Source organism: Amblyomma americanum, chromosome 5 (genome assembly GCF_052857255.1).
Source record: "Amblyomma americanum isolate KBUSLIRL-KWMA chromosome 5, ASM5285725v1, whole genome shotgun sequence".
Lineage (NCBI taxonomy): Eukaryota > Metazoa > Arthropoda > Arachnida > Ixodida > Ixodidae > Amblyomma > Amblyomma americanum.
Window position 1 is genome coordinate 30,337,360 of NC_135501.1, and position 24,886 is coordinate 30,362,245.

Here is a 24,886-nt window from a genome sequence, read left to right on the forward strand (position 1 = left end):
ATGCTTAAACTGACGATCTCTTACCATGGCAGGTATGTTCATTTTCCTTTATTTTCTTAGCGCAGTTTTGGAAATGTTATGAAATGCTCCGCGTGCAGAATTGGAAAAAGATATTTGTTTTGGTTTGGTGTTAAAGGGTTTAACGTCCCAAAACGGCCCAGGCTATGAGAGACTCCGTAATGGGAGAATCCGGATAATTTGGGCCACAGGAGGTCCTTCCGCAGGCGTTGACATCACACTGTACACTGGCCTCTAGCATTTAGCCTCCACTGAACTGCGATCGTTGTGGCGAAATCGCATCTTTCGGATCAGCAGCCAAGCACCAATACCTTTTTGCCACCACGGGGGGTTTGCGAAAGTGGCCAAATTTATTGCCTCCCTTTCAGGACGTCGAACTACACAAAGATAGCAAATTGAGCTAGTTGATGAAACATCATGCTCGACAATCATACAGCCCAATACGGACGCAACACAAAGCAGAAGTCTGACAGAAGCGCGTACACTCAAGCTGCGCGTAACTTGGGCTAACGGGGCGCACAGAAGCCGAAACGTAGCTGTAAATCCTCAGCGTAATGGTGACATTCCACATGTAATTTTATTTAATATACCTCTGCAGAGTGACAAAAATGACAGATAAGATGTCGATTATACAGCCGCACAGAGCTGTTCAAGCAATGAAACTGTGTAAAGCATAAAAGACGAAAATAGTGTTGGTGGTTACACTTTCCAAAGCGACTAAAGCTAGGAGGGACGCTGTAGTGGAGAGAGAGAGAAAGAGGAAGAGTGAAGGAAGAGATGTTAACCAGAACAGTGTTCTGGTTGGGAGGAGGGGGGAATGGAGCACAATCTACGTCTACTGGTGGTGGTGGAAACTTTATTCCCAACGATGATATAAATGGTGGAGGCGAAGCTCCCTACATGGCACTTGGATGCTCCCTCACTGTGAGTAGGCACCCTACAAAGCGAAGGATAGCCCTTGGAAAGGAATCCTCAGAGCACTGGTCATGAGAAGTTGCGGTCATAAGTCTCCCCGTAAGACTCCGCTACGGTCGGTGATGGGGGATGAGGGAAGGTGGGGCATGTGAGCAGTGTGTGTAAAAAGTCCCCTTGTTTCGCCGCAACGTTTGCATGACGAGGGGAATTGGTCTAGGTATCGGGCATGTAGTAGTATGGGGTATGGAGCAGTCCGAGTTTGTAGTCGTCGCCAGTCTGCGGCCTGCGCTATGGTGAGGGATGGGGCTGGGGGTGCGAACTCCCTTCGTTTTTCCCGGTAGTACGAGAGAATATCGCGGAAGGAAAGCAAGCGCTCCTGGGCCCGTACAAGGGGCTCGACTCTCGCCTGGAATATGAGCCCTCGGGCAAAGGAACGAGCCTCCTCGTTGCCAATGAGGCCGGCATGTGCTGGCGTCCAGATGAGGGTTATAGGGCGTCAGGTCTGCCAGAGGCGTAGTAAATCTTGTGCCCAACACAAAACTGGTGGGTACACGTTGGCGCTGGGGATTACACCCAGCGCCTCCCGAACGCAAGGCGGTTGGTCTGCCACAAAGCTGCCGCTTCGTTTAAAAAACAGCCACTCGTTTCTATCGCATGAGGCTGATTTATAGTTGCTTTACGTCGCAACCAATCACTGGCGCGTCAACGCAACGGTTTGGGCAAGGACCCTATTTACAAGTATTTCACCCGGGAAAAGGCCAGCACCAGGCCGGGGTAAATCCTTTACCCACTAGAACTGCTGGGCACCCGGCGGCTCTGGATATTGAACTCAGCACCTGCCGATTGCAAGGCTGATGGTCTGCCACAAAGCTGCCGCTTCGTTTAAAAAACAGCCACTCGTTTCTATCGCATGAGGCTGATTTATGGTTGCTTTACGTCGCAACCAATCACTGGCGCGTCAACGCAATGGTTTGGGCAAGGACCCTATTCCCAAGTATTGCACCCGAGAAACGGCCAGCACCAGGCCGGGGTAAATCCTTTACCCACTAGAACTGCTGGGCACCCAGCGGCTCTGGGGATTGAACTCAGCACCTGCCGATTGCAAGGCGGATGGTCTGCCACAAAGCTGCCGCTTCGTTTAAAAAACAGCCACTGGTTTCTATCGCATGAGGCTGATTTATGGTTGCTTTACTTCGCAACCAATCACTGGCGCGTCAACGCAACGGTTTGGGCAAGGACCCTATTCCCAAGTATTGCACCCGAGAAAAGGCCAGCACCAGGCCGGGGTAAATCCTTTACCCACTAAAACTGCTGGGCACCCGGCGGCTCTGGGGATGGAACTCAGCACCTGCTGATTGCAAGGCGGATGGTCTGCCACAAAGCTGCCGCTTCGTTTAAAAAACAGCCACTCGTTTCTATCGCATGAGGCTGATTTATGGTTGCTTTACGTCGCAACCAATCACTGGCGCGTCAAAGCAACGGTTTGGGCAAGGACCCTATTCCCAAGTATTGCATCCGAGAAAAGGCCAGCACCAGGCCGGGGTAAATCCTTTACCCACTAGAACTGCTGGGCACCCGGCGGCTCTGGGGATTGAACTCAGCACCTGCCGATTGCAAGGCGGATGGTCTGCCACAAAGCTACCGCTTCGGTTAAAAAACGACCACTCGTTTGTACCGCATGAGGCGTATTTAGGATTGTTTGACGGCGGAACGAATATCTGGCCTGTCAACGCAACGGTTTGATCTAAGACCCTTTTCCCAAACATTCCACCCCAGAAAGGGTTAGCACCAGGCCGAGGGAAATCTACCCACTAGAAGACTATTGGGCACCCGGCGGCATTACTGTTGGAATCCAGCACCTCCCGAATGAGAGACGGATGGTACGTCTATCACAAGGCCGCCGCTCCGGTTAAAAAAGGGCCACGAGTGGACCTTCACCGCATGTTCGGGTTTAGGATTCCTTGACGGCGTAACGAATCATTGGCCCGTCAACTCAACATTTTGGTCGACCCTTTTCCCAAGCATTTCATCCCGGTGGGTTCCCGGTATCACTGGGGATCGGACCCAGCACCTTCCGAACGCGAGGTACAGTTATTCTCAAGCGTAGAGCAAAGTTTGGTTTGGTTTAGGGGATTTCAACGTCCCAAAGGGATTCCGACTATTAGGGACGCCGTTGTGAATGGCTCTGGAAATTTGGATCAGCTATTATTGTTTAACGTGCACTGACATCGCCCAGTACACGGGCCTCGAAAATTTCGCCACCATAGAAATTCAAATGCCGCGGCCCGGATAGAACCTGCGTCATTAGGGTTAGCAGCCGAGCGCAAGCATTGGTTAGACTAGATTGAACATGGGATCTTTTTATTCCTTTGGCGAGGAATCAATCAAATGGCAAGGTAGGTTTCCGCACTCTTGGTTGGCACCCACCGCAAACGAAGCACGAAGTGAATTTCTGAGCCTAAAATATCTTAAAACAACTTCTACCGGAAGTTCATGCGTTAAGTCTAATGGATTGAAGGCCTTATAGACAGCAGTGATGTACATTAGTTAGACAATTCATGTTGGTCACAATCTAAAAGCAGCCGAAAAACAAGCCGGAATATGCGTATATGAAACACGTGCGCTGATTATCGCTTGATCCGCCGCTCCGCCCAGTTATGCGACTGACAAGCTGGCAAGCCTCGATGTGTCGAGCGGTACTCTTAAAGAAATGACCGGCCTTTATTGGAACTCTCTTGTGTTTGGTAATCCTTCTATTTTTGCATCAAATGCGGTGGTTCTTCATAAACTTGCGCTCCCTCCTCGCAGTAATACAGACCAGAATCCAGAGCCGTTCTCCGGCGCAGCCATATTCCGGCGCCGCGGTGCAGGCGTTTCCTAGGAACTGAAGGGCTGCGGACACCCCACGACCGCGCGTCATATAGCCGCGATTTACTGCCCTTCGGGCGCTTAATAACCACTACCGAGCATACTTCCGCAGGGGGGTTGTGTTGCAGGAATTCTTTGCGTTATGAAAGAATAAAATTGATGCGCTGGTCATGACATTTAGTTTGAGATTCACGTTAATTGTTCAGGCGCCTAGCACGCGCTAATGCCATCACTACTGTCTCGGTGCTCTGCCAGAAAAGAAACTTTTTAGTGAATATCGAGCAATAGATGTATGGCCAGCATGCAGTTCCAATTGCAATGCGCTTTTAATTCTTTTCTGCTGGCTATAAAGCACTTCCCGGAAATAAGCATTTGTTGTCGCTTGCGTGGTGATACGCCATTACATAAACAAATTATCATTGTGAACTGAACTGAGTCTCCGAGTCCCTGGGCTAACAGAAAAGAAATTTTGTCATGATTTATGCGATCTGCACAGAGAAGCGTATTTTAGCATAATTTATCGAACCTTGAATAAGCATTAGCACAGCATATTCACATATTCTGAGGCCTGAAGTCGCCTTTATGTTATTTGGAAGCTCTTGGCGCGTACGACATCGTCGCGTAGCCGTTTGGCCAAGTGTCATAGAATGTAGTAAAATCGTTCAGGCAGTTATCAAGATTAGAAGGATACTACGCTCAGCTCTTTACACCGCCGATCCCTCTGTCATAAGTGTGAAAAAAGCAATTTTGTAGCGTTTGTGCTTACATTTCCTTACATGAAATGTGTTTAATGGGAACAATGGCAAGCTCAGCGCATAGATGCACAAGACGTATTGGTCATATAGAACGGGCGCTTCGCATGGACAGCCTTCAGTTCGCTTGCAAATCACTACACCATCGAGTCAAATCAGTAAATCTACATCCTGGTGCATAAAAAAAAAATTCAGGGGGCACTTTGTTGAGCTAAATTGTGGTGAGGCGAACCCCATTAGCGCGGTGTTGCGGCTTGTTTCCCTGATGTGTGGTTAAGATGTGATGAAGTACACAAATGTTTGTAAATCTGAAATGCTGGAGACACGGGAAGCATCCGTCTGATTCGACGCCTTTCCGCAAATACTCTCCAGCGTCCTTACGCTGCACATACATTAGTGGGGGCAGAGAAAAAGAAAGAAAAATAATGTTGCCCAGCACCAGGAGAACGTCATAAGCGTTAGCAGGAAGTAGCGCAGTCGTTAGCACTCTCGGCTGCGGAACGGAAGGATGGTGGTTCGAATCGCACTGTGAACAATGATTTTTTTATTATAGAGTACACCTCTTTCGATTGACAGCTAGAGTGTGACAGACTTCGCGGACGGATAGACAACTATAAGCCATCAAAGGCATTCCCCTTAAAATACCATACATGGAAAATATAGCAACATTATACGGAAAATATAGCAATATACGGAAAATATAGCAACAAACGACGCACCACCGCATAAATCTCCTTATGAGTGCCGGCTTCCAATCCGCACCTTACCTGGTCGACTACCCTCGGATGTCACCTTAACGAGCAACAATGACGTCAAGTAACCGCAGCACGGTCTACTCGAAGAAAAATCTGAGTAGTGGTGCACAGCGTACACCCAAATACGGTAGGTGATGGAGTGCATCAACGGCAGAAGCAAATACGCCTTCGACGCGTGGTACTGACGCGACCCGCAGTCCATGGAGCCGCGAGCGCTAACAGATGGCGACTAGTGGAGAACCAGCGCACGTCCTAATGGAGCTTCAGAATGGGTTTCTTCCGGGCAGACGATTAGAAGACGACCTCTCACGAACTGCATAGACATCGCCAGGAAGGACGGCAGGCGACTCATCTGTTGCTTTCTGGATGTTGAAAAGGCATATGATAACGTTCCGCACGAATCTCTCTTCCACCGCCTTGGTACTTTGGGGATGGCACCACCACTCCTTGATGCGATAGAGAGATTCTACCGGGAAAAGGCAGTCACGGCCTTATTTGGCAAGGTGCAATCAGAACGGGTCTATTTCCACAACAGTCTTCGGCAGGGATGCCCACTGTCTTCCCTCTTCTATATGCTGTATGTGTACGGGATGGAAAAGGCACTCCTGCAGGCAAAGCTGGGATTCGGCATTAGGTACAGCACCAGAGGAACTCAGAACTCCCGGCGACTGCCGGGTCTTTCCGTTGCTGACGGCCTGGTAATTATTGAAGAAACCCCACAGGACGTACAAAAAAATGATCGACGTTAGTGCCGCGGTGCTGGGAAGCCTTGGCCTCAAGTTCAAGCAACGAAAATGCATGGTTGTTCAGATGGCAGGCGAGGCGACTCAACAGCTGTCGCTAACGTTCAATGAAGAGCCCCTGCAAGTCGATACATCGTACGAATACCTGTGCATAAATTTCTGCGCTGAGACCGATATGTTCAAGCTGCACGAGGCCAAACTCCGTCAATCTGCACTCCGAGCGCAATGTATCCTCCGATATCTGTGCCTGCGGGTGTGCCACCAGTACATTATGGTCCGCAACCTATGCAAGCTCGCTGACGTCCCAGGGCTCACGTTCGCCAACGCGGTGGTGTGCCTCCCATCAGCCACCAGGAATTGGCTAGAGCGCTAACAGAGGGCGGCCGCACTGTGGTCGGATGTCACGGACGTGTGGCCAATGCAGCCATCCAAGGCGATATTGTAGGGTTTAGCTTGGTTGCAAAAGAGGCATGCAGCAAGCTAGAGTACCGTGGTCGACTCCAGTTCATGAGCCGCGACCTATGGGCAAGACGCGTATTTGAATACCTCGCTGCGAAATGCCTAAGCACTACATGGGTGAAGCGCCTCCACATAATAGAAGGAAACTATGGCCCTTTCTAGGCACCCATAAATACGAAATCAGCAGCGGCGTGGAAACATGAGGCAAGGAGACGGTTCCTGGAACAAGGAAACAAGCAATGCTACAGGCTCTCGCCGAAAAACCGACAATAGTTGTGTACCGCGAGTGCAAGAGCAGCGTCAGATCCGAAAAGATATTTGGAAACGGCATGGGTAGCACATTATTGTGTGAGGCCCGTACCGGAGCGCTGCAAACATTGGTGTACCGCCGTCGCTTCGATACAACACCAAAAGCACGGGGAGCACCATGCCGAGCATGTGGCAATGCGGATACCATCTAGCACCTGGTGATGTGGCAGAGACCTCACCCGATGCCGACAGAGGGCACCACATTCCCACACATGCTCGGGTTTCATGGCCCTGCAGTGTGCGACAATGGAGACAGCTCCAAGGACAAGAGCAAGGGGTGCTGCGAACCAAGCGTCGACTACCTCTTTGGTGGTCCTACCGCGAGAAACCGCAGAGTAGGACGTGAACGAGGTCGATGAGCGACCCCCCCCCCCCCACCCCACACCACCCTCCTTGCTTTAGCCTTTACGTGTTTTTTCTCTTCCGCGCTTTCGTCTTCTCGTTGTTACCCCATTTTTTTGTTTTTGTATCTCCTTTTGATCCAGGCGCCCAAGCTAGTGGTGCCCGACCGTTACAAAGGGTAAGGCCTCATACCTACCTGCCTACCCACCTACCTACCTACATAAAGCTATCATCTATCTACTATCTATCTGCCTGCCTACCTACCCGCCTACCTGTATACCTGTCAGCTATCATCTATCTAGATATCTACCTACCTACCCACCGTCCGTCCGTCCGTCCCCGTCCGTCCGTCTGTCTGTCTACTGCGTGCCCGCAGCCTGTGTTCGCGAGTAAAATGAACCTGTTTTGCCACACTTGTTTGAGCTCATTAGGCATCAGTTCACAAATATGCATCCAAGAAAACAGTTTCTCAACGGAACGAAAAGATTTTACAGCACGTCCATCAATAATAAATTCTCAGTTTTGTGACCGAACCTCTTCAAAACACATTAAGCATGTATATAATTAAAAATCTGACTTTTGCAAGTTCTTCGCATTCAATAACACGACAGAACAGAACAAAGAAATGCAAAGAAAATTGTAGAAACCGCGCAGCTTAAAGGGGCTCTGAAACGCCTTCCGAGGAGAACACATTAACTCACTTAATCACTGCACTGTGTTGCCATGAAAGCCCGAGCCTAACACTCTTCTGCACGCAGCAGACGACCCACAATTGCGCGTCAAAGTTGACGAGCCCTTCCCGACGAGTTTTTCATGCTCGCACCCTCCTCCGTTCCCCGCATTTGCGTAGACAAGGTGAGAGGTGGCCACTGGTTAGATTTTTTCAGATGTCAGGCTGCTATCGTGGCCGCGGCCAATAAGCCGCTTAGCTCCGGCGGTTCAGGAAGCTCCGCTCCCAGAGGGGGGTCGGCAAAGGAGCGCCTACCTTCCAGCATGCAAAAAGGGACGAGAGGAGAGGGAAAGGCGCGAAGACGCTGAAATTCAAATTTTAACTACACATAACTCAGCTTCTACAAAGCGCATTTAAAAAGTCCTTGCTAGACACTATTCGTGAAGCGGCGTGCTTTAATATCACAGATATGCCGCAACTTTATTAGAGCTCCTTTCCCAAGAGCAGCCATTCACCGGCAGTGTGACGGGCCAAAGGCATCTGGGACACAAATTTGGGTACGAGCTAATTGAAGCAACTTACAGCGTGCTCGTCCAGTGAAACAACAGCATTGCGTTACCAAGCACAGAAGTAGTTAGTTTGAAATAATGCAATAATGTGGTGCTGAAGCGGACGTATTTTTAAAGCGAGTTTTTAATGTTGCTTATATTATGACTTCCCAAAGATGCCTCTCATTACAAACTCTAATTCGTTCACTGATGCTTCACTACAATCTTTATGGGCTTTTGCTTCGACTCTGCGCTTCGCTACGAACCTACTGCATCCGAAAACAGGCAGTGGCAGAACTTTTAACATGGCAGCAGTTGCTTCAATGCTGGACTGAATTTAAATTAATGATAACTAGCAGCTCATACGCAGAAGTTGTTTAACTCACATCCGGCATCTGCAGCGCAGCTTTGAACTGCTCGGAAGCAGAACCAAACCAACCAATTTCGCTACATGTTAAACTGCACCAACATTGCCGCGGAGGGTAACCTGAAAATACGCTGCTTTAAACTTATTACAGTACAGAGCACGCGATTACAGGGCGAATAACCCGTTTTTGTTTGCAATAATGAATTCGTTCCTACCGAAAGTTGCAACGCGAATAAAAAATATGAATCAGACGTGTTTGTGAATAGAATCATCCGTTTTCAATATTTTCTCGAGCGAGTTGGACTACGGGGTGGAAGAGGAAAGGGCCTTGCTGGGAGGAAGATATCAGCTGAAAATAAAGTTTCGCTGGACTCCGAATCTCTGCAACGGTTTCCAGCAACTTGCTGTTAGTGGGTAGTAAAAATTGCCTGAAAAAATTGGTGCAGTGATAGCTTTCAAAAGCGTTAACTGCTTTCAATGGATAGAAAGTGGCAGACGTAGCAGTGCAAGCAACGCTTTCTCGAAATGTAACACCACGCTTGCAGTTCTGGCATCGCAGTAATCATTGTACTCACCCACTCGGTCTGGAAAGACCTGCAGTTGTCGAGCAGAACGAAGGCGGCGTAGCTTAAGACCACTAGCACCAGAAGTACACCAAACAAAACTTCTGGCTCAAAGTTGGTGGCCCCAACCTGCAGCGCCATGCTTGTCCTATTGATTGCCAAGGAAGAGTTTAGCGTATCTCCGACGCCAAGGGTGCCTGTCCGGTTTATACATTCTGGTTTATTTTTATTTATTTATACACAGTACCTACAGTGCCCTCATTGGGCCATTATTGTAGGGGGGAAACATCATAAATAAGAACAAACATCTAGTACATAATAAATTAGGCAAATAATGCGGTCTACACAGAAAATACAATAAACCCATGCACACGGAAGCAAAAACAAACAAACAAACAAACAAAATAAAACCATTGTAGAAAGGCAAACATACCCTAAACACACACATACACACACACACACAAAAAAAGATACATTTTAAAATACAGCACTGCTTAAAACATAATACACTCGGACAAGAATTATTGCACTTATATTGACAGGTGGCTTTGCAAATCGGTCAGAAACGATGTAGGAGGAGCGGTAGCGACCCGCGAAGGGAGGCAGTTCCAATCATGCACTGTTCGTGGGAAAAAACTATATTTGAATACGTTTATACGGCAATTGTACTCGCGCACCTTAAGTGGGTGGTCAGTGCAGGCGGAAATGCAGCTGGGTTCACTAATGTATTTCTCATTTGGAATTCCAGTTTTGTTATTAAGCACATTATAAAAGAGAGTCTCAAATATTTGCGCCTGTTTTCAAGTAATGGCCATCCCAACTTCTCGCGCAAACCAGAAGAACTTTTTTGGAAATTGTAATCGGCGGACACAAACCTAGCAGCCCGTTTCTGGACGCGCTCCAGCTCCTCAATATTCAGTTTTGTATGCGGGTCCCAAACCGCGGAAGCATACTCAAGTATCGGACGTACAGTAGACATGTATAATGTCTCCTTCAGCGTAAGGGGAGCGTCCTTAAAGTTACGTCTGAGAAAGTTTAATGTGCGACTGGCTTTAGCAGATATGTAATTTACGTGTGTATTCCATGATAGGTCAGTAGAAAAAAAGACTCCCAAGTACTTATAAGTTGAAACTGCGGATAATTCAGTGCTACCAAGGAAATAGTCTGTTTGGAGGAATTGTTTCTTTTTTGTAAACCGGACCAGATTACATTTGGAGATGTTTAGCGCCATATTCCAGTTGTTGCACCAAGAGAATACAGAGTTGAGGTCATGCTGTAGTGAAATTGCATCCGCTTCAGAAGAAATATTGCGGTAGATACAACAGTCATCAGCATAAAGTCTGACTATACTTGAAATGTTACTAGTGAGGTCATTTATAAAAATGAGAAATAGAAGAGGGCCCAAAACTGACCCCTGCGGAACACCTGAAGTTACACCCACACTTTCCGAGCTGACACCGTCGATAACCATGCACTGTCTCCTTTCCGCAAGATACGCCTCAATCCAGGATAAGAGTGAGGTAGGAATATTTAATTTTGAAAGCTTCTGTAACAATTGGTTCTGAGCAACTAAATCGAACGCTTTTCGAAAATCTAAAATATACAATCTACCTGACCGGCGGAGTTTAAGGAAACAGAAATGTCATGTGTGAATTCCACGAGCTGTGTTTCACATGAGAAGCCGGACCTAAATCCATGTTGTGTCGAACAGAAAAAACTATTGTTTTGTAGATGGCTAATTAACTGAGTATAAATGACATGTTCCAGTGTTTTGCACGACACGCTCGTCAGCGATATGGGCCTATAGTTACATGTTTTAGTTTTATCACCACTCTTATGAATCGGAACGACATTGGCACTTCTCCAGTCAAGGGGCAAAGAAGAATTCTCTAACGATTTCTGAAATAATGCAACGAGATACGGGGCAACTGAAGCTGCACAATTTTTCAAAACGTATTTGGAAATGTTGTCAGGCCCTGGTGCTGATGTAACTTTAATTTTCTGTAATAAAAGCATGATCCCCCGTTCAGAAATTTCTACGTCATTCATTCTGGTCAGGGTGCTGGAAGATTGAAAGTCAGTATGTGTATTAATGGGATCGGAAAACACCGATTGGAAATAAAGATTGAAACTTCTCGCTTTACCTTTTGAATCCCATCCAAAATCAGTTGAGTCTAGTATATCAGGCGCAGAGACCCGGCTGTTTCTCTTATTTTTAACATATTTCCAGACTGCCTTTGGGTTTGTATTTAGTTGTTGGCCTAGTGTGCTGAAGTATGCCCTTTTCGCTTTACGGATTTCTTTCGATAAGTTCTTAGTTTGCTTTTTCATCTCGGAGTACAAAGTTAGTGCGGGCGTATCACAATATCTGCGAAAGAGCCGTTTCCGCCGGTTGATCATTGCCCGCAACTGTCTATTCATCCAATGCATATCGTCACGACGCTTGGCTGAAATCAAGCGGGATGGGATGAAAGTCTGCGTCAGTGACAAAATTTTAGTTTTAAACAAGTTCCAGAAGGAGTCAATATTCAGGGATGGCTGATGTGAAAGAAACTCAGGAAAAAATGCGTCGAGTTCCTGTGATAGCGAAGCATAATCCCCTTTTTCATAAAAAGACACTTTGCGTGGTTGGGTGTGGTGGGTCTTCATAGCATTACAGGATAATTTTGCTAAAACTACATCATGGTCGCTTATGCCTGGCAGCGTTATGACAGACGAGACTAGGCTAGGGTCATTGCAGAAAAACAAGTCTAGCACATTAGCACTGGTAAGGCCGAGTCTGGTAGGGGTTTGAACAAACTGAAATAATGAGTGAGCACCAATTACTTCACGGAAAGCGGCATACAAGAGGGATGCAGTGCGAATTACTGGTTTAAAACAAGACCATTCTACGCTGGGCATATTAAAATCACCGGCAAGGATAATATGTGTTGCGTCTAAGGCTAATAATGTGTTGCTAAATTCAAAAAATGGCTGTGCGCAGGTTGAACCGGGCGTCCTATAAAAAGAGCCATTTGCCAAAGAAGAACCATCGCCCAGCCGTACCCTGCACCAGACAGCTTCAGAGGAATCGTTGTCTAAGTTAACAGACACGCTTCTCAAACTGCTATGAACGAGGATGAACACACCACCACCGCGTACATTGCGATCCTTCCTATACGTGGTATAGGATGGAGGAAATATTTCACCATCACTTATGTTGCTGTCCAGCCATGACTCGGTTCCAATTACCACATGTGCGCTCGTCATTTGTAAGAGTGAGAGGAATTGGTCAGTTTTGTTTTTTAGCCTGCGGCAATTAACAACAATACAGACAGGTTCATTTTTAATAGCAGTTTGTGGGCTAGCTAAAAGCCTCGGTGATGGCTATTGGTTTACACAAGTGATATCGTCTGCTTCAATGTTGTACATATAGGTTTTGTTGTCCAGGTTTAGCTTATTAAACCGCAGTTTCAACTTTGCGCCGCGTGCCTTAGCAAACTGCATGAGCTTTTTTCTTTGTTGCCGTACTTTGGCCGAATAGTCCTCGCTTATCGCCCAGTCAGTATCTTTTAGTTTGGCAGCATTTGAAAGAACACGATTCTTTTCTTCAAAGGACAAAAATTTAACGATCAGGGGTCTGTGCTTGTCGGGCGCATATCTTCCTAGTCTGTGCGCTCTTTCAATGGCAGCGGCGTCAACGGAAAGTTTTAACTTTTCAGCGCAAAAAGAGATAATTTTAGTCTCAGACTGTTCCCACGATTCGGTTTCTTTGTCATGGATGCCGTAGAATATTAAGTTGTTTCTTCGTGATTGGTTCTCCAGGTCATCATGCGATGACTCGAGGGCCGTGCACGCGACAGCAAGTTTCTGGGAACTTTGAGATAATCTTTCTACTTCAGGCTTTAGCGGGAGCACCAGTGACACATTATCTTCAACGCTCTTGACCTTTTCTGCGAGTTTTGTTAGTTTTACTTCGAGATTCTTTTGCTCAAGCCGAATGGAACGTAGTTCGTCCAATATTTCGGTCTGTTGCTGTTGTATCACAGGTATTGTCATGATAGTATCGAACATCTGCTTTTCCTGCTCAGCAGACAGAGGCCCAGGGTTTTGCTCTACGTCTCCCGCAAGCAAAAGCTTTCTTTGAAACAAACCTATGTATCCTGAACAGCTCGCGCACACGTCGTACAGAAGGCGTAAAAACATGCACACAGCAAAGTTGGGATCTGGCATCGACTTCCTAAACGGTTTGCCATTAACAGAAAGGTAAGAGTAACAAACCTGAAGAAGAACAAGATGTAAGCGTCTGGCTGCCATGTCGGCGCCAGATCCCGGAGTGGCTGGGTACAACAGCTGCTTATGTAGGTCATCCTTGTGCGGAAGGTTCCAGGGTTGCCAGTCGATGAAGCGTTCGAGCGCCGGTAGCGCTGTGAGGTCCAACGGCGAAGCGTCACCCAAAAAAGCCAGGTCAGCAGAACAGACTTGCTCGGTAGAAGCGGCTCCGTTCATTGGTAGGCACGTCGACATCGCGGCAGCATCGAAAATCGCCATCATTTGCAGCACGTGAAGAAGAACAAGATGTAAGCGTCTGGCTGCCATGTCGGCGCCAGATCCCGGAGTGGCTGGGTACAACAGCTGCTTATGTAGGTCATGCTTGTGCGGAAGGTTCCAGGGTTGCCAGTCGATGAAGCGTTCGAGCGCCGGTAGCGCTGTGAAGTCCAACGGCGAAGCGTCACCCAAAAAAGCCAGGTCAGCAGAACAGACTTGCTCGGTAGAAGCGGCTCCGTTCATTGGCAGGCACGTCGACATCGCGGCAGCATCGAAAATTGCCATCATTTGCAGCACGTGAAGAACAAGATGTAAGCGTCTGGCTGCCATGTCGGCGCCAGATCCCGGAGTGGCTGGGTACAACAGCTGCTTATGTAGGTCATGCTTGTGCGGAAGGTTCCAGGGTTGCCAGTCGATGAAGCGTTCGAGCGCCGGTAGCGCTGTGAAGTCCAACGGCGAAGCGTCACCCAAAAAAGCCAGGTCAGCAGAACAGACTTGCTCGGTAGAAGCGGCTCCGTTCATTGGCAGGCACGTCGACATCGCGGCAGCATCGAAAATCGCCATCATTTGCAGCACGTGAAGAAGAACAAGATGTAAGCGTCTGGCTGCCATGTCGGCGCCAGATCCCGCCACTCAGTCCCTGCGCAAGAGCTACGAGGCTAGGCACAATGCTCCCCACGCCCTCGCCCACCAGGTACGATGTCATGTACACCTCCCGGAAACGACCCATGAAAGGCAGGTACACGACTGACGAAGTGCAGTCCACGATGGAGAGCGCGAATGAGGCGACCAAGAGCACCAGGCTGGTCTCGTGGCCGAGCACGACGGCGGTCACCTTTTAGGAGCAGATGAGCACCACACAAGCAGCCAGGCCGACACAGAGTTGCAAGTGGTTCGCAGCACTGAGGGCCCGGGGTCCCGTGCAGTAGCGGGCACAGAAGAACCGGCCGAGGCCGTACAAGAGCGGGCCCACGTTGCCGAGTTGGATGGCCAGGCTGAGCGAGGCTGACAGTACCCATCCCTCAGGGAGCGCATGCACTAGCAGGGGCAGCTCCATCCAGAGGCCAGTGATGGCCAGCCACGAGCTCAGGCCGTACAGCAGGCACAGGAGGTCTACCACCGGCCGCCGGTTCCGGGTGAACGACCACCACTCGAATGACATCGCCACACCGCCCGCACTCTACCGAAGCGGAAGACAGCTGCAGCGTAGGTCGTTGCTAGTGCGTGCCACGGCAGCCTGAAAAAGCACAGGAAGTCAATGCAGAGGAAAGCTTTACAGTCCGTTCCCCCCGCAATTTCAGCAACAGGTGCTTCCTTTTGATGAGAAAGAATATTTGCACAATCGTAAAACAATATCAAGTCCACCACTTGTTGTTCACATAATGGCTATGTAATAACATTAACTTGGAAAGTACGCTTAGGGCAAATGGCGTAAATCTATTCGCATACTATAATACATGCGTCTATGTTCGAATATCACTCCAGAACGAAATGGCAAATGGCCCTCAGAGGCGGTGCTAATGCCAGTGGTGTCGACCAACTGTCATGACGTCGTGGCAAACACCCTTGCACCTGCTAGCGTGACATCTAGGAGACCGGTGGCTGCAAGGAAGTTAGACATTGATTAACCGAGATGGCATGATAATAAGTTTGCGCCATTGGCGGGAGGGTTTCGTTTGAGGGGTATTTGCGGCTTCGTTCTTGAATAGTATCCGAATTTCATGAAGCCTCCGGTACCATTCACAGCGCTATATTCCTTAAAAATGGTGTTTCCGGCAAAAAGAGTTAGGAAATATACTTTTCATGCCATTTTCTGGAACGCTCTTTGCACCCACATTTACTGCACAGTGCCGGTGAGTACCGTCCTTCGGCACTGAGCCTTTTTTACAAAGAAGAATTAAATGCCTTACTACTAATACAATGAAAAAGAAGAGCAGGCCGCCAAGAAGCATCAGGTTTATCACGTGCATATGTGGAGTCAGATTTTCAGAGACTGAGAAAAAGATTGTGTTTAGTTAGCACAAAAAGTATTCTTTTTCTATTGTGTTGTGGTGTGTACAGAATCCTTGTTTTATTTATTTTTATTCTCTATTTGTACCAAAAAATTCTCATTAAAAGGGTATTGCTGAGCGGCGCGGTTTTCAGCAAATGATTCGTTTTGATCAATAAGTTGAATAATGATGGGCTGGACTGAACCAGGAAGGAGTCAAACATGTGACTCCAGTTCCTTGCAATGTGAACAAAAAATGAGGACAGATGCGCAGATGTGCAGCAGCGGGAGGGCAGACAGCTATCGCGCGCGACTAGAGATATGGTGGAGATGAGGTGGGCGGGGCTGATAACATATCCATTAAGGACATGATAGTCGAACTTAGGAAAAAGACAGCAGTGATTTTTACGGCGGCTTACTAAGTATGTGAGGTTAGCATTTCCTCTTAGTTCAGTGACACATTAAAGGCAGGTCGAGTAGATGAATTGTGCAGAGATAATTTTATTACTTTTAGTTAAATATAAAAATTTCATTTATGGTGACTCCGGGTGCGTGTGGACATTCTAATTTGGGTGAAATAAATACTAAACAAGCTAGCGACTTCACAAATGGAGGTGCTAGACGCAGGGTTCATAGTCAATAACCTAGAACCCACATAGCTGCACTAGTAAACCAAACTTCGGTGCGTGAAACGACCCATGCACATCTGTCGTTAAATGAATGCCTAAGCATTTAAATGGTGCCTCAGCAGTAATTTTCGAACTGGAGGAAATGCACTTTAAAGTACAGCCGTGAGCAAAAGTGGAGAGACCACGGCTCCGGGCGCGAGATCGGCTGCGGGGCCATACAGCGGCGCTGCTATCTCGCGCCGCACGCTCGCTGCGAGAGTGCCCCGAGTGACGTCAAACTTCACCCTCGCTCTCGCGCGGGTGCTTATCGCGCTTGATAAATTTCTAGTGCGGCGTTCAGCTACTCTGCAGCTGACGGTCGCGACGAAGGAGAGTAAGCATCCCAAAGCTTGGTGTGATAGAACTCCGTGTTCTACAGATGCTCTACCTCCGTTTCCTACGAGCTGCTGATGTAATTAATTGCCGTTAATGGCAACTTTACCAAGTATTAGATGAATGTTACGTACAAATCCTTTATTTCTTACTGCAATAAAGAGCACCTGAGGATATTTAATGCTTATTTAAGGGCGGTGTTCGAAGCGAGGGTCCACAGCGCCTTGCATTTTACGCCTAGTGATTCGGGAGTCGAGGGGAAGCCGCCCGTACCTTCCAACAGCATGCTGATACAGGCACGGCATCGACGCGTAGCCGTCAAGGCGCGCCGAAAACGGAACTGAGGAGCTTTGCGATTCTTGATCTCCTTCGTCGCGACGGTCAGCTGCAGAGTAGCCGAACGCCGCACTAGAAATTTATCTAGCGGGATAAGCACCAGCGAGAGCGAGGGTGAAGTATGTCGTCACTCGGGGCACTCTCGCCACGAACGTGCAGCGCGAGATAGCAGCGCTGCGGTGCGTCCCCGCAGCTGCTCCCGCGCCCGGAGCCGTGGTCTCTCCACTTTTGCTCACGGCTGTACGTTGCGCGTAACCTCGATGGATAAATACTAGAAACGTTTCTTGTTTAAACGCAACAAGCATTTTTTTGCACTAAGTTAATACGATCTGAATGACAAGCTAAAGAAGTAGAAGGTAATTAGTGGTTATTAATATGTGATAACTAACCCAAAGATCGGAAAATATGCAGACGTTAAACATACGTCCGTCGGTAAACATTTGTATAATGAAAGAAAGAAGAGAAGGCCTCACGACGATGTCTCTGCGTACCCCTCTTATTGCAGAGAAACTAGAAGAACATTCATTACCCGGGAGATGTCGGCAAGTTACAAACTTTCGGACTCAGTCAAAAATACACGAACTGAAAGTTTTAGAAAAACTGATTTGTAAAAAACTTTTTCAAAGATCTTTCTGAAATTTAGAAAGAGCGCCACTTCTTAAGTTGAAGTCAAAAATGACCAGCGGTAATTGAATTCGCAAGGTAAACCTTTTTGGAAACCACTGAGATTAGGTTCAAAAACGGAACGAATACTACAACTTTCATCACATGTCATGTTGGAAGATTACGCACTCCAATAACTTCGAAGGAAAACTTGCGTTCGATATTAGTTGGCTTTATGACAAGAAGATGACACTTTTTTGGGGGTACTGGAATGGCTTTGCCACATTTCACTCATGCTGCACACCTCCTGAAAGAGGACATATCAGAGAATACGACGCTAGTATGGACGCTTTCTGTTGTTAGCATATTTGCGTTATTGTCGTTCATATATGCTGATTATGATAGGTTATCACCCGTAGGTTCAAAAGTCATACCAGGCAAAGCAGGAAATTAAAGGGAAATCAGGAAGTTCTCCATCGTGTTCTCGTGCGAAAACCGAAATGGTAGTCTAGTTGAAAATTTCAATGCATGCGTCATGTTCTGCCACTGGATAAGTATATTCGTCGAAAAGTTTTAGCTTTGTGTTCGGATTGGTGCATTTTTAAAACTGACATGGCTTTGTGCGTAGCATATCGGATGCTGTAAGAAAGAAAAGAATGAGGTTCGGAAAATTTGGAATAATAGATCTTTCAGCTTCGTAATATTTCTGCCCAATGGTAGTGTTGTTAGTTCGTGTGGGTGATCAGAAAAACCTTTTCTTCCTCCTATTAAGATGGATAAGTATGTTACTGAACCGCGGTCAGGATAATAGTGTGAATATAGTTTAAATTAGGGCGTGTATTTTGTTTTTGGAATGTGACCAGTTAGTATCAGGAGTGGATTGTTTCAATTTTATAATGCCATGTACAGAATATAATGCAGTAACAGAAGACATGTGACACAGAATAGAAACCAATTACAGGGTATAGTTCAGTTGATTGTCTTGTAATCCCTTTAATGAAGAAGTGCGGTTGTTTAGTTCGCTTTTTACTTTGGATAGGTGACAGAGAAACGTGAGTATGCTATGTGATTGGAGATTGCCTTGTTAGAGAGGGAATACCTTGGGTTAAAGAAAAAGTTCGGCACGTGTTCAAAAATGCACTTCCATGAATTTGGAGACGTGTCTGACTGGTTAGACCAACATATTGCGAGAAGTAAAGATCACCTTGGATAAAGACAAAAGCGTGAGGATATTTCGAGCTGACGTTGCTAAAGGCACTGTGAAATAGGAGGATGCACGAAACCTCGCTATCGGAAGCAGCGTAGCCAATTTTGGGGGAACCGTGGGTGGAAATGTGGCCTTAAAGCAGATAAATAATATTTCAAGAGGACCGTAAATGGCTACGCTACCGCATTTAAGGCTACGGGAAGTGGCGATCAAGGTGCTACCGCCTAGTTCGGCTACTTGACCGCTCCAGAAAATATCGCAGTTGCAAAATATGTCTTGTACTTCGTTATTTTATATAAATTCATTCAAAACAAGTTTCTCTTTGTGCGACTACGTTGCATTCACTGTAGCTATTAGATTAGGGTAATGATACGCCAAATGTCCCAGACGTTGCACTCGACCATCTCTAATTTGTTCACAAAAATTCATGGAAACCTATCCTAATGTGCGTAATCAAAGCCTGAAATATTTTTTCCGAAAAAAAAAATTATTTGTAAGGTGACGGCAGTTTGAATAATTAGAAAAGGCAAGAAACCAGGCACAGCTCATTATTTAATAAAAAATTGAGATTAATAAAAACACTTCACAATTTCTTCATTGACGTTTTCACGGATTTTGGCTTTCGATATAATTCGCAGCACGCAGCTTTATAGATATATTTTTAACGATCGAAAAAGTATGAAACTACCGTTTTTGTCCTTTTCTGTTTTATATATCTACTTGCTCTCGGAAATTCAGAAATAGCCGTTATTTTTTCCTCTAAAAGTCTAGTACCTATAACAAACGTCACAGGTACGTGATGAAACTACGTACATTAAAGTAACAAGAAATACTAAAGTTGCAAAAGCGCGTGTTAAGCCAAGCACGCGTTAATTTCACCCTGAGATGGTCGAAGTAAAAATAAAAACAATAAAAGGTTACGTAGAGCAGTTTCATTTCTGAAATCTTTGTCGAGGTAACTTTTGTTTAAAGCGAGAAAAGAATTTTTGCATTTGGGCTCTCGCGCCGCAAGTTGTGTCGTCTCTTAACGCCTCTTAACCGCAGAACATCGCACCTGGCATGGTAGGACCCTTATGGCCAGATAACAGCTTCGGTTTGCCGTCGTTCGCTGTCGTGCAATTTTAGGGCTGGAGCTAAAGAAGATATCGCGTGACATTCGGCGGATCGTATGCAATAAACGAGATCGTTTTACATTCAAACAGACCCGCTTTGGTGCGAGGCAGCCAAGAGAAGAGAAACGAGGGCATTCAGCGTGCTGTCTAGCATGGACCACGAGGATTGATGACCAGCCGGCATGGCAGGCGTACCAGAAGGGCTTTATTTATGTCTGAATAAGATCGTGGAGAGCGCGGGCCTCGGAGCGCCCGTGAAGGTGCCAAGTTTGGTTTGATTGGTTTATGAGGGTTTAACGTCCCAAAGCGACTCAGGCTATGAGAGACGCCGTAGTGAAGGGCTCCGGAAATTTATACCACCTGGGGTTCTTTAACGTGCACTGACATCGCACAGCCAACAGGCCTCTAGAATTTCGCCTCCATCGAAATTCGAGCGGCGCGGCCGGGATCGAACCCGCGTCTTTCGGGCCAGCGGCCGAGCGCCGTAACCACTCAGCCACAGCGACGGTCGAAGGTGCGAAGTGCAGACCGGCTGGCGGTGAACGCGGCCCGCTGGCGCATAGGTGTGTCTCTCGCATTAAGGTGCACCGGCCCCGGTGGATCGGTGGTTAGGGCGCTTGGCTACTGACCCGGAGTACCCGTGTTCGAACCCGACCGTGGCGGCCGCGTTTCGATGGAGGCGAAACGCAAAGATCGCCAGGTGGTGGAAATTATTCCGGAGCCTTCCACTACGGCACCTTCTTTCTTTCTTTTCTCATTCCCTCCTTGATCCCTTCCCTTACAGCCCATTCAGGTGTCCGCCGAGATGCGAGACAGATACTGCACCATTTCCTTTCCCCAAAAACCAATGCTCATTTTTAATGAAGGTGCTTCGCCAGCACAATGGCTCGTCTACAGTTGTCGCTGGAGTATTAATGCAGAAATTGCATTGATTAAATAAAATACAACCAAGACATCACATCGAAAACAACCGGGCATGAGCCTCTGCCTACCAGACGGGTCTGGTATCACGTGGTGCCCTTGCGTCCCGGATTGTTTCAACACCATATGGTTCTGGTCATTTCCAGATCGGCGTCTCACAAGCTCTTATGCTGGTGCTTACGCCTGTCATGGCGCTGACAAGAATGACGAACTGCGACAGAATAACACAGAACAACTAGCTCACTTGGGCATGTGCCACCCCGGCAGCGTTAATAAAACCTCTTACCACGAATACGTGTTCGACTACTCAATGTTCCTAGGCTTGACTAAAGCGCATGCTTTACTTAAAATTATGAACTCTACATTTCGTCCGGCCACAGTGTCGGCAGTGTCCTGCTGTGCGGCAAAGAGGCATTAAGAGACGACGCAACTTGCGGTGCGAGAGCCCAACTTCAAAAATTCTTTTCTCGCTTTAATCAAAAATTACCTCGACAAAAATTTCAGAAAGGAAACGAAATAAACTGCTCTATGTAACCCTTTATTGTTTGTGTTTTTACTTGGACCAGCTCAGGGTGAAATCAACGCGTATTTCTGGCTCAAAACGCGCTTTTTGCAATTGTAGTATTCTTTTTATTTTTATGAACTCAGTTTCATCACCTGTAACATTCGTTATAGGTACTAGACATCTAGAGAAACAAAACAGCTATTTCAGAATTTTGGCAGCAAGTTGATGTTTAAAACCAGAAATGACAAAAACGGTACATTTTCATACTTTTTACGTTTAAAAAAATATTTACACCTATAATGCTGCATGTTGCGAATTATATCGAAAGCCAAATTCTGAGAAAAATTCAATGAAAAAAATTTTGAAGCGTATTCTAAAAATTTTACATTTTTATTAATTATTCAGGTGTGCCTGGTTTCTCGCCTCTTCTAAATGTTCAAACTGCCCTCATCTCACGAATAGATACTTTTCAGCAAAAACATTTCAGGCTTTTATTACGCACATTAAGAAAGGTTTCCATGAATTTTTTGAACAACTTGGAGATGGTCGAGTGCAACGTCTGGGACGCCTGGCGTGGAATGGCCCATAGGAAGTGAATCGCGTTTGGCAGAGGACTTCTGATGTTACTGTTATTGGTGCGCCCGGTTTAACGTCCCGAAGCGGCACGGGAGCTATGAGAGACGCCAAAGTGGAGGGCTCCGGATTAGTTAGGACTACCTGGGATTCTTTAACGTGCGCTGACATACGCGGCTAGAGGGCCGGCACTCGCTACCCTGATTTTGGGCTCAGTAGTCGAACGCGAAAGCAATTAGGCCACCGCGGAGTATGTTTCTCATGTTATGATGTAATGAAATTATTTGCGTTGTTCTTGACCATTTTAATGATAAACTGTCACGGTAATAAAATACCACACAACTGTGGAGGAACAACAGGCTCTTTGCCGCATCCCTCTTGCGCTAATTACGACCCTCCACAGAGATCACGCAGTCAGACTGCCCGAACATAGGCTTTTGTAGCATTGAAAGTTCTATGGGTGTCGCTGTGCCTGGACAACTGGTTTTGTACACTGATACATTACAAGCATTAGGCCCAACACTGTGCGATTGAATGCGGTTGTTTCGTGTCAACATCATTCTGCACTCTGTCCGCTGGTTTGCCACTATGCCCGTCAGGCTTGTTCCTGGCACTCATACCATTCGGCAGTTGCCCCTCTCAGAATGCTCGTTAGTTAGCTGCGCGCACTAGTTTGCCACTTCTCGTCGATTTACCCGGCTCGCAAAAGAAACCTTGGTTAAGCTAGCTTGCGGTTGTGGCAACTCCGTGCAAGCCAGCTAACTCTCGCTCATTAGGCGGTTGGATACCTAATAAGGTGCATACTCAACCTTATCGCACACACAGGCGTATATGCTACGCGAGATGCAGCGGGAGGCCGCCCTGCCACCTTCGCGTCCCACACAATTAAGCGAGACGTGTGTACCCTTCTTTCCGCCTCGTTGTGGTTTCGTATGGTTGCAGCCGGACTGCCTGGTGTTTATCTTTTCCTCTCATCATCATCATCATCAACCTGCCAAGGTCACTTCAGCACAAAAGCCTCTCCCATATTTCTCGAATCTATCGCTCTCGCTCCACGGCAAGCCCAGCCTTCTGTATGCCTGTTTTAAACCTACGCAGCATATTTTACTTCTGATGCTCTCTTTCTGCGGCCCTGGCGCCCTCCCCGCATTCGTCGCACGGCGTGCGCCTGTCTTCCTCTCACCTTCTCAAGTTGTGCATTCGAGTTACACGCGCACACAGTTGATACGGCCGTTTTCCTATGCAGTAACCGCTCTCGCCGTTAACAAAAAAAAAAGAATGTTCCATGCTCATAAGGAGTGGAGCACTCTTTCTCAGGGAGAAAGCGTCTGTTCAATTTAACCTAGTGACTAAGCGCTCTAAGACGTCCCTTCCTTCATATGTCACAGAGCTGACATTACAGTACGCGATAAGTGCCTCAGAGCAATAGATTCTCATATGTATACCCCTGTAAGTTTCCAACCGCAGTTTAATGTATAATGTGGGAACATCAAACTCTGAGAAGCGAAAGGTTACAGGAGGTCTAAAGTTGGAACTTTTTGTTCAAGGCAAATAAGTTGACCAAAATACAGCGAACTTTTAATAAGGCCAATGTTCTTTCTATAGTTAATAAAAACAAAAATAGAGAATACAGGTGTTAGTAATACGGCACAACGGAGCTGACTGAAGCAGTACAGTGCCCTGAAACCGGGTTTAGCAATTTTACCGAAACAACACACCCTTCGTTAAATATTTAGACCCGGGGTTCTCCCACCTTCTTGCCTCAAGGAACCCTAACAAGCGTTCAATATGTACCAAGTAAATGCCCTTCCCCCCTTGATATGCAAAATCGGTGATTGCGAATGGATCCTATATGTTTTTGTCGTTTTCGGTTGACTTTCTTAAGTATCTGTTTCTTTTCTTGCTTACATCAGGCAGTTTTTATTAAACGCCTATCTCTCTCTCGTGCTCCGACCTCTAACTCCAATGTGAGATGATGCGAAACATTGAAGTCTCTAAAAAAAATGTTCCACCACATTCGAGCGCTCGACAAGCTGTACTGTGGTAGAGAATCACGTTACGCCTAGGCCAGCTTTCATAGCCCGTCTATCGTTGCCGCTCCGGCGGCAGCGTGGCTTCGTTTTTTGCTGTTTCGGTGCACATAGCCGAGCGCCGCTGTTACGTTTTTCGTGAGAACAAAAAAAAAAAAAACGCACCAGCCGGGAAACGTAGCAAATGGGAAACGCGAACAAAACAAAATTTGCCTCGTTCTCGATGACGTTTTGCGTTTTAAATCTAGTATAACTATTTCCTGCAATTTGTGAGGCCTTGTGTCTCTCGCGATCGTTTACATGCGCAGAATGTTTTAAATTCCCTGCGATGGCTCTGCGCCTGACTGAGCAGCTGTTGGTGGAAGGGAGGCAGCCACTACGTGGGCGGTAAAGCGCGGAATGGGAAAAGTTTCGGCACGTGTGCGCGTTTCGGTGCTGTTTTCGCTGCGACCGCTTTTCTCCTATATTATCGTTTATTGGAACCTGGATATCGATTCTTAGAACCGCGCTAAACAGAGGGACGAAAACACAATGGGACACACAGCGTAGTGTGTGTTCGTGCTTGTCCTTTGTCCAAGTGTTTTGCGCTTTTTGGGTCGCCTGCAAAACCAGCAAGCCTGTACTTCAACCCTGGTAAGCTAGATAGTGCATTTTTAAGCTGCTAGTGGTGGTGGTGGTAGCGTTTGTTTTCTCAAAATAATAGTAAAAAGGAGGGAAAATTTTTTGCTAGCCTCGTCATCTGCTATTGATACTGAAGCATCTGGGTTGGGGC

At 47.0% G+C, this 24,886-nt stretch overlaps 1 protein-coding gene across 1 annotated transcript in view; it reads right to left on the reverse strand.

The window, feature by feature from the left end:
• Positions 1–24,886, reverse strand: part of LOC144132361 (uncharacterized) — a 66,500-nt gene that overhangs the window by 22,133 nt on the left and 19,481 nt on the right. The window contains exon 2 of the mRNA XM_077664702.1: positions 13,570–15,073. Coding sequence (XP_077520828.1) covers positions 13,570–14,448 — 879 coding nt within the window. The 5' untranslated portion in view covers positions 14,449–15,073. The remainder of the gene's footprint in view (positions 1–13,569; positions 15,074–24,886) is intronic.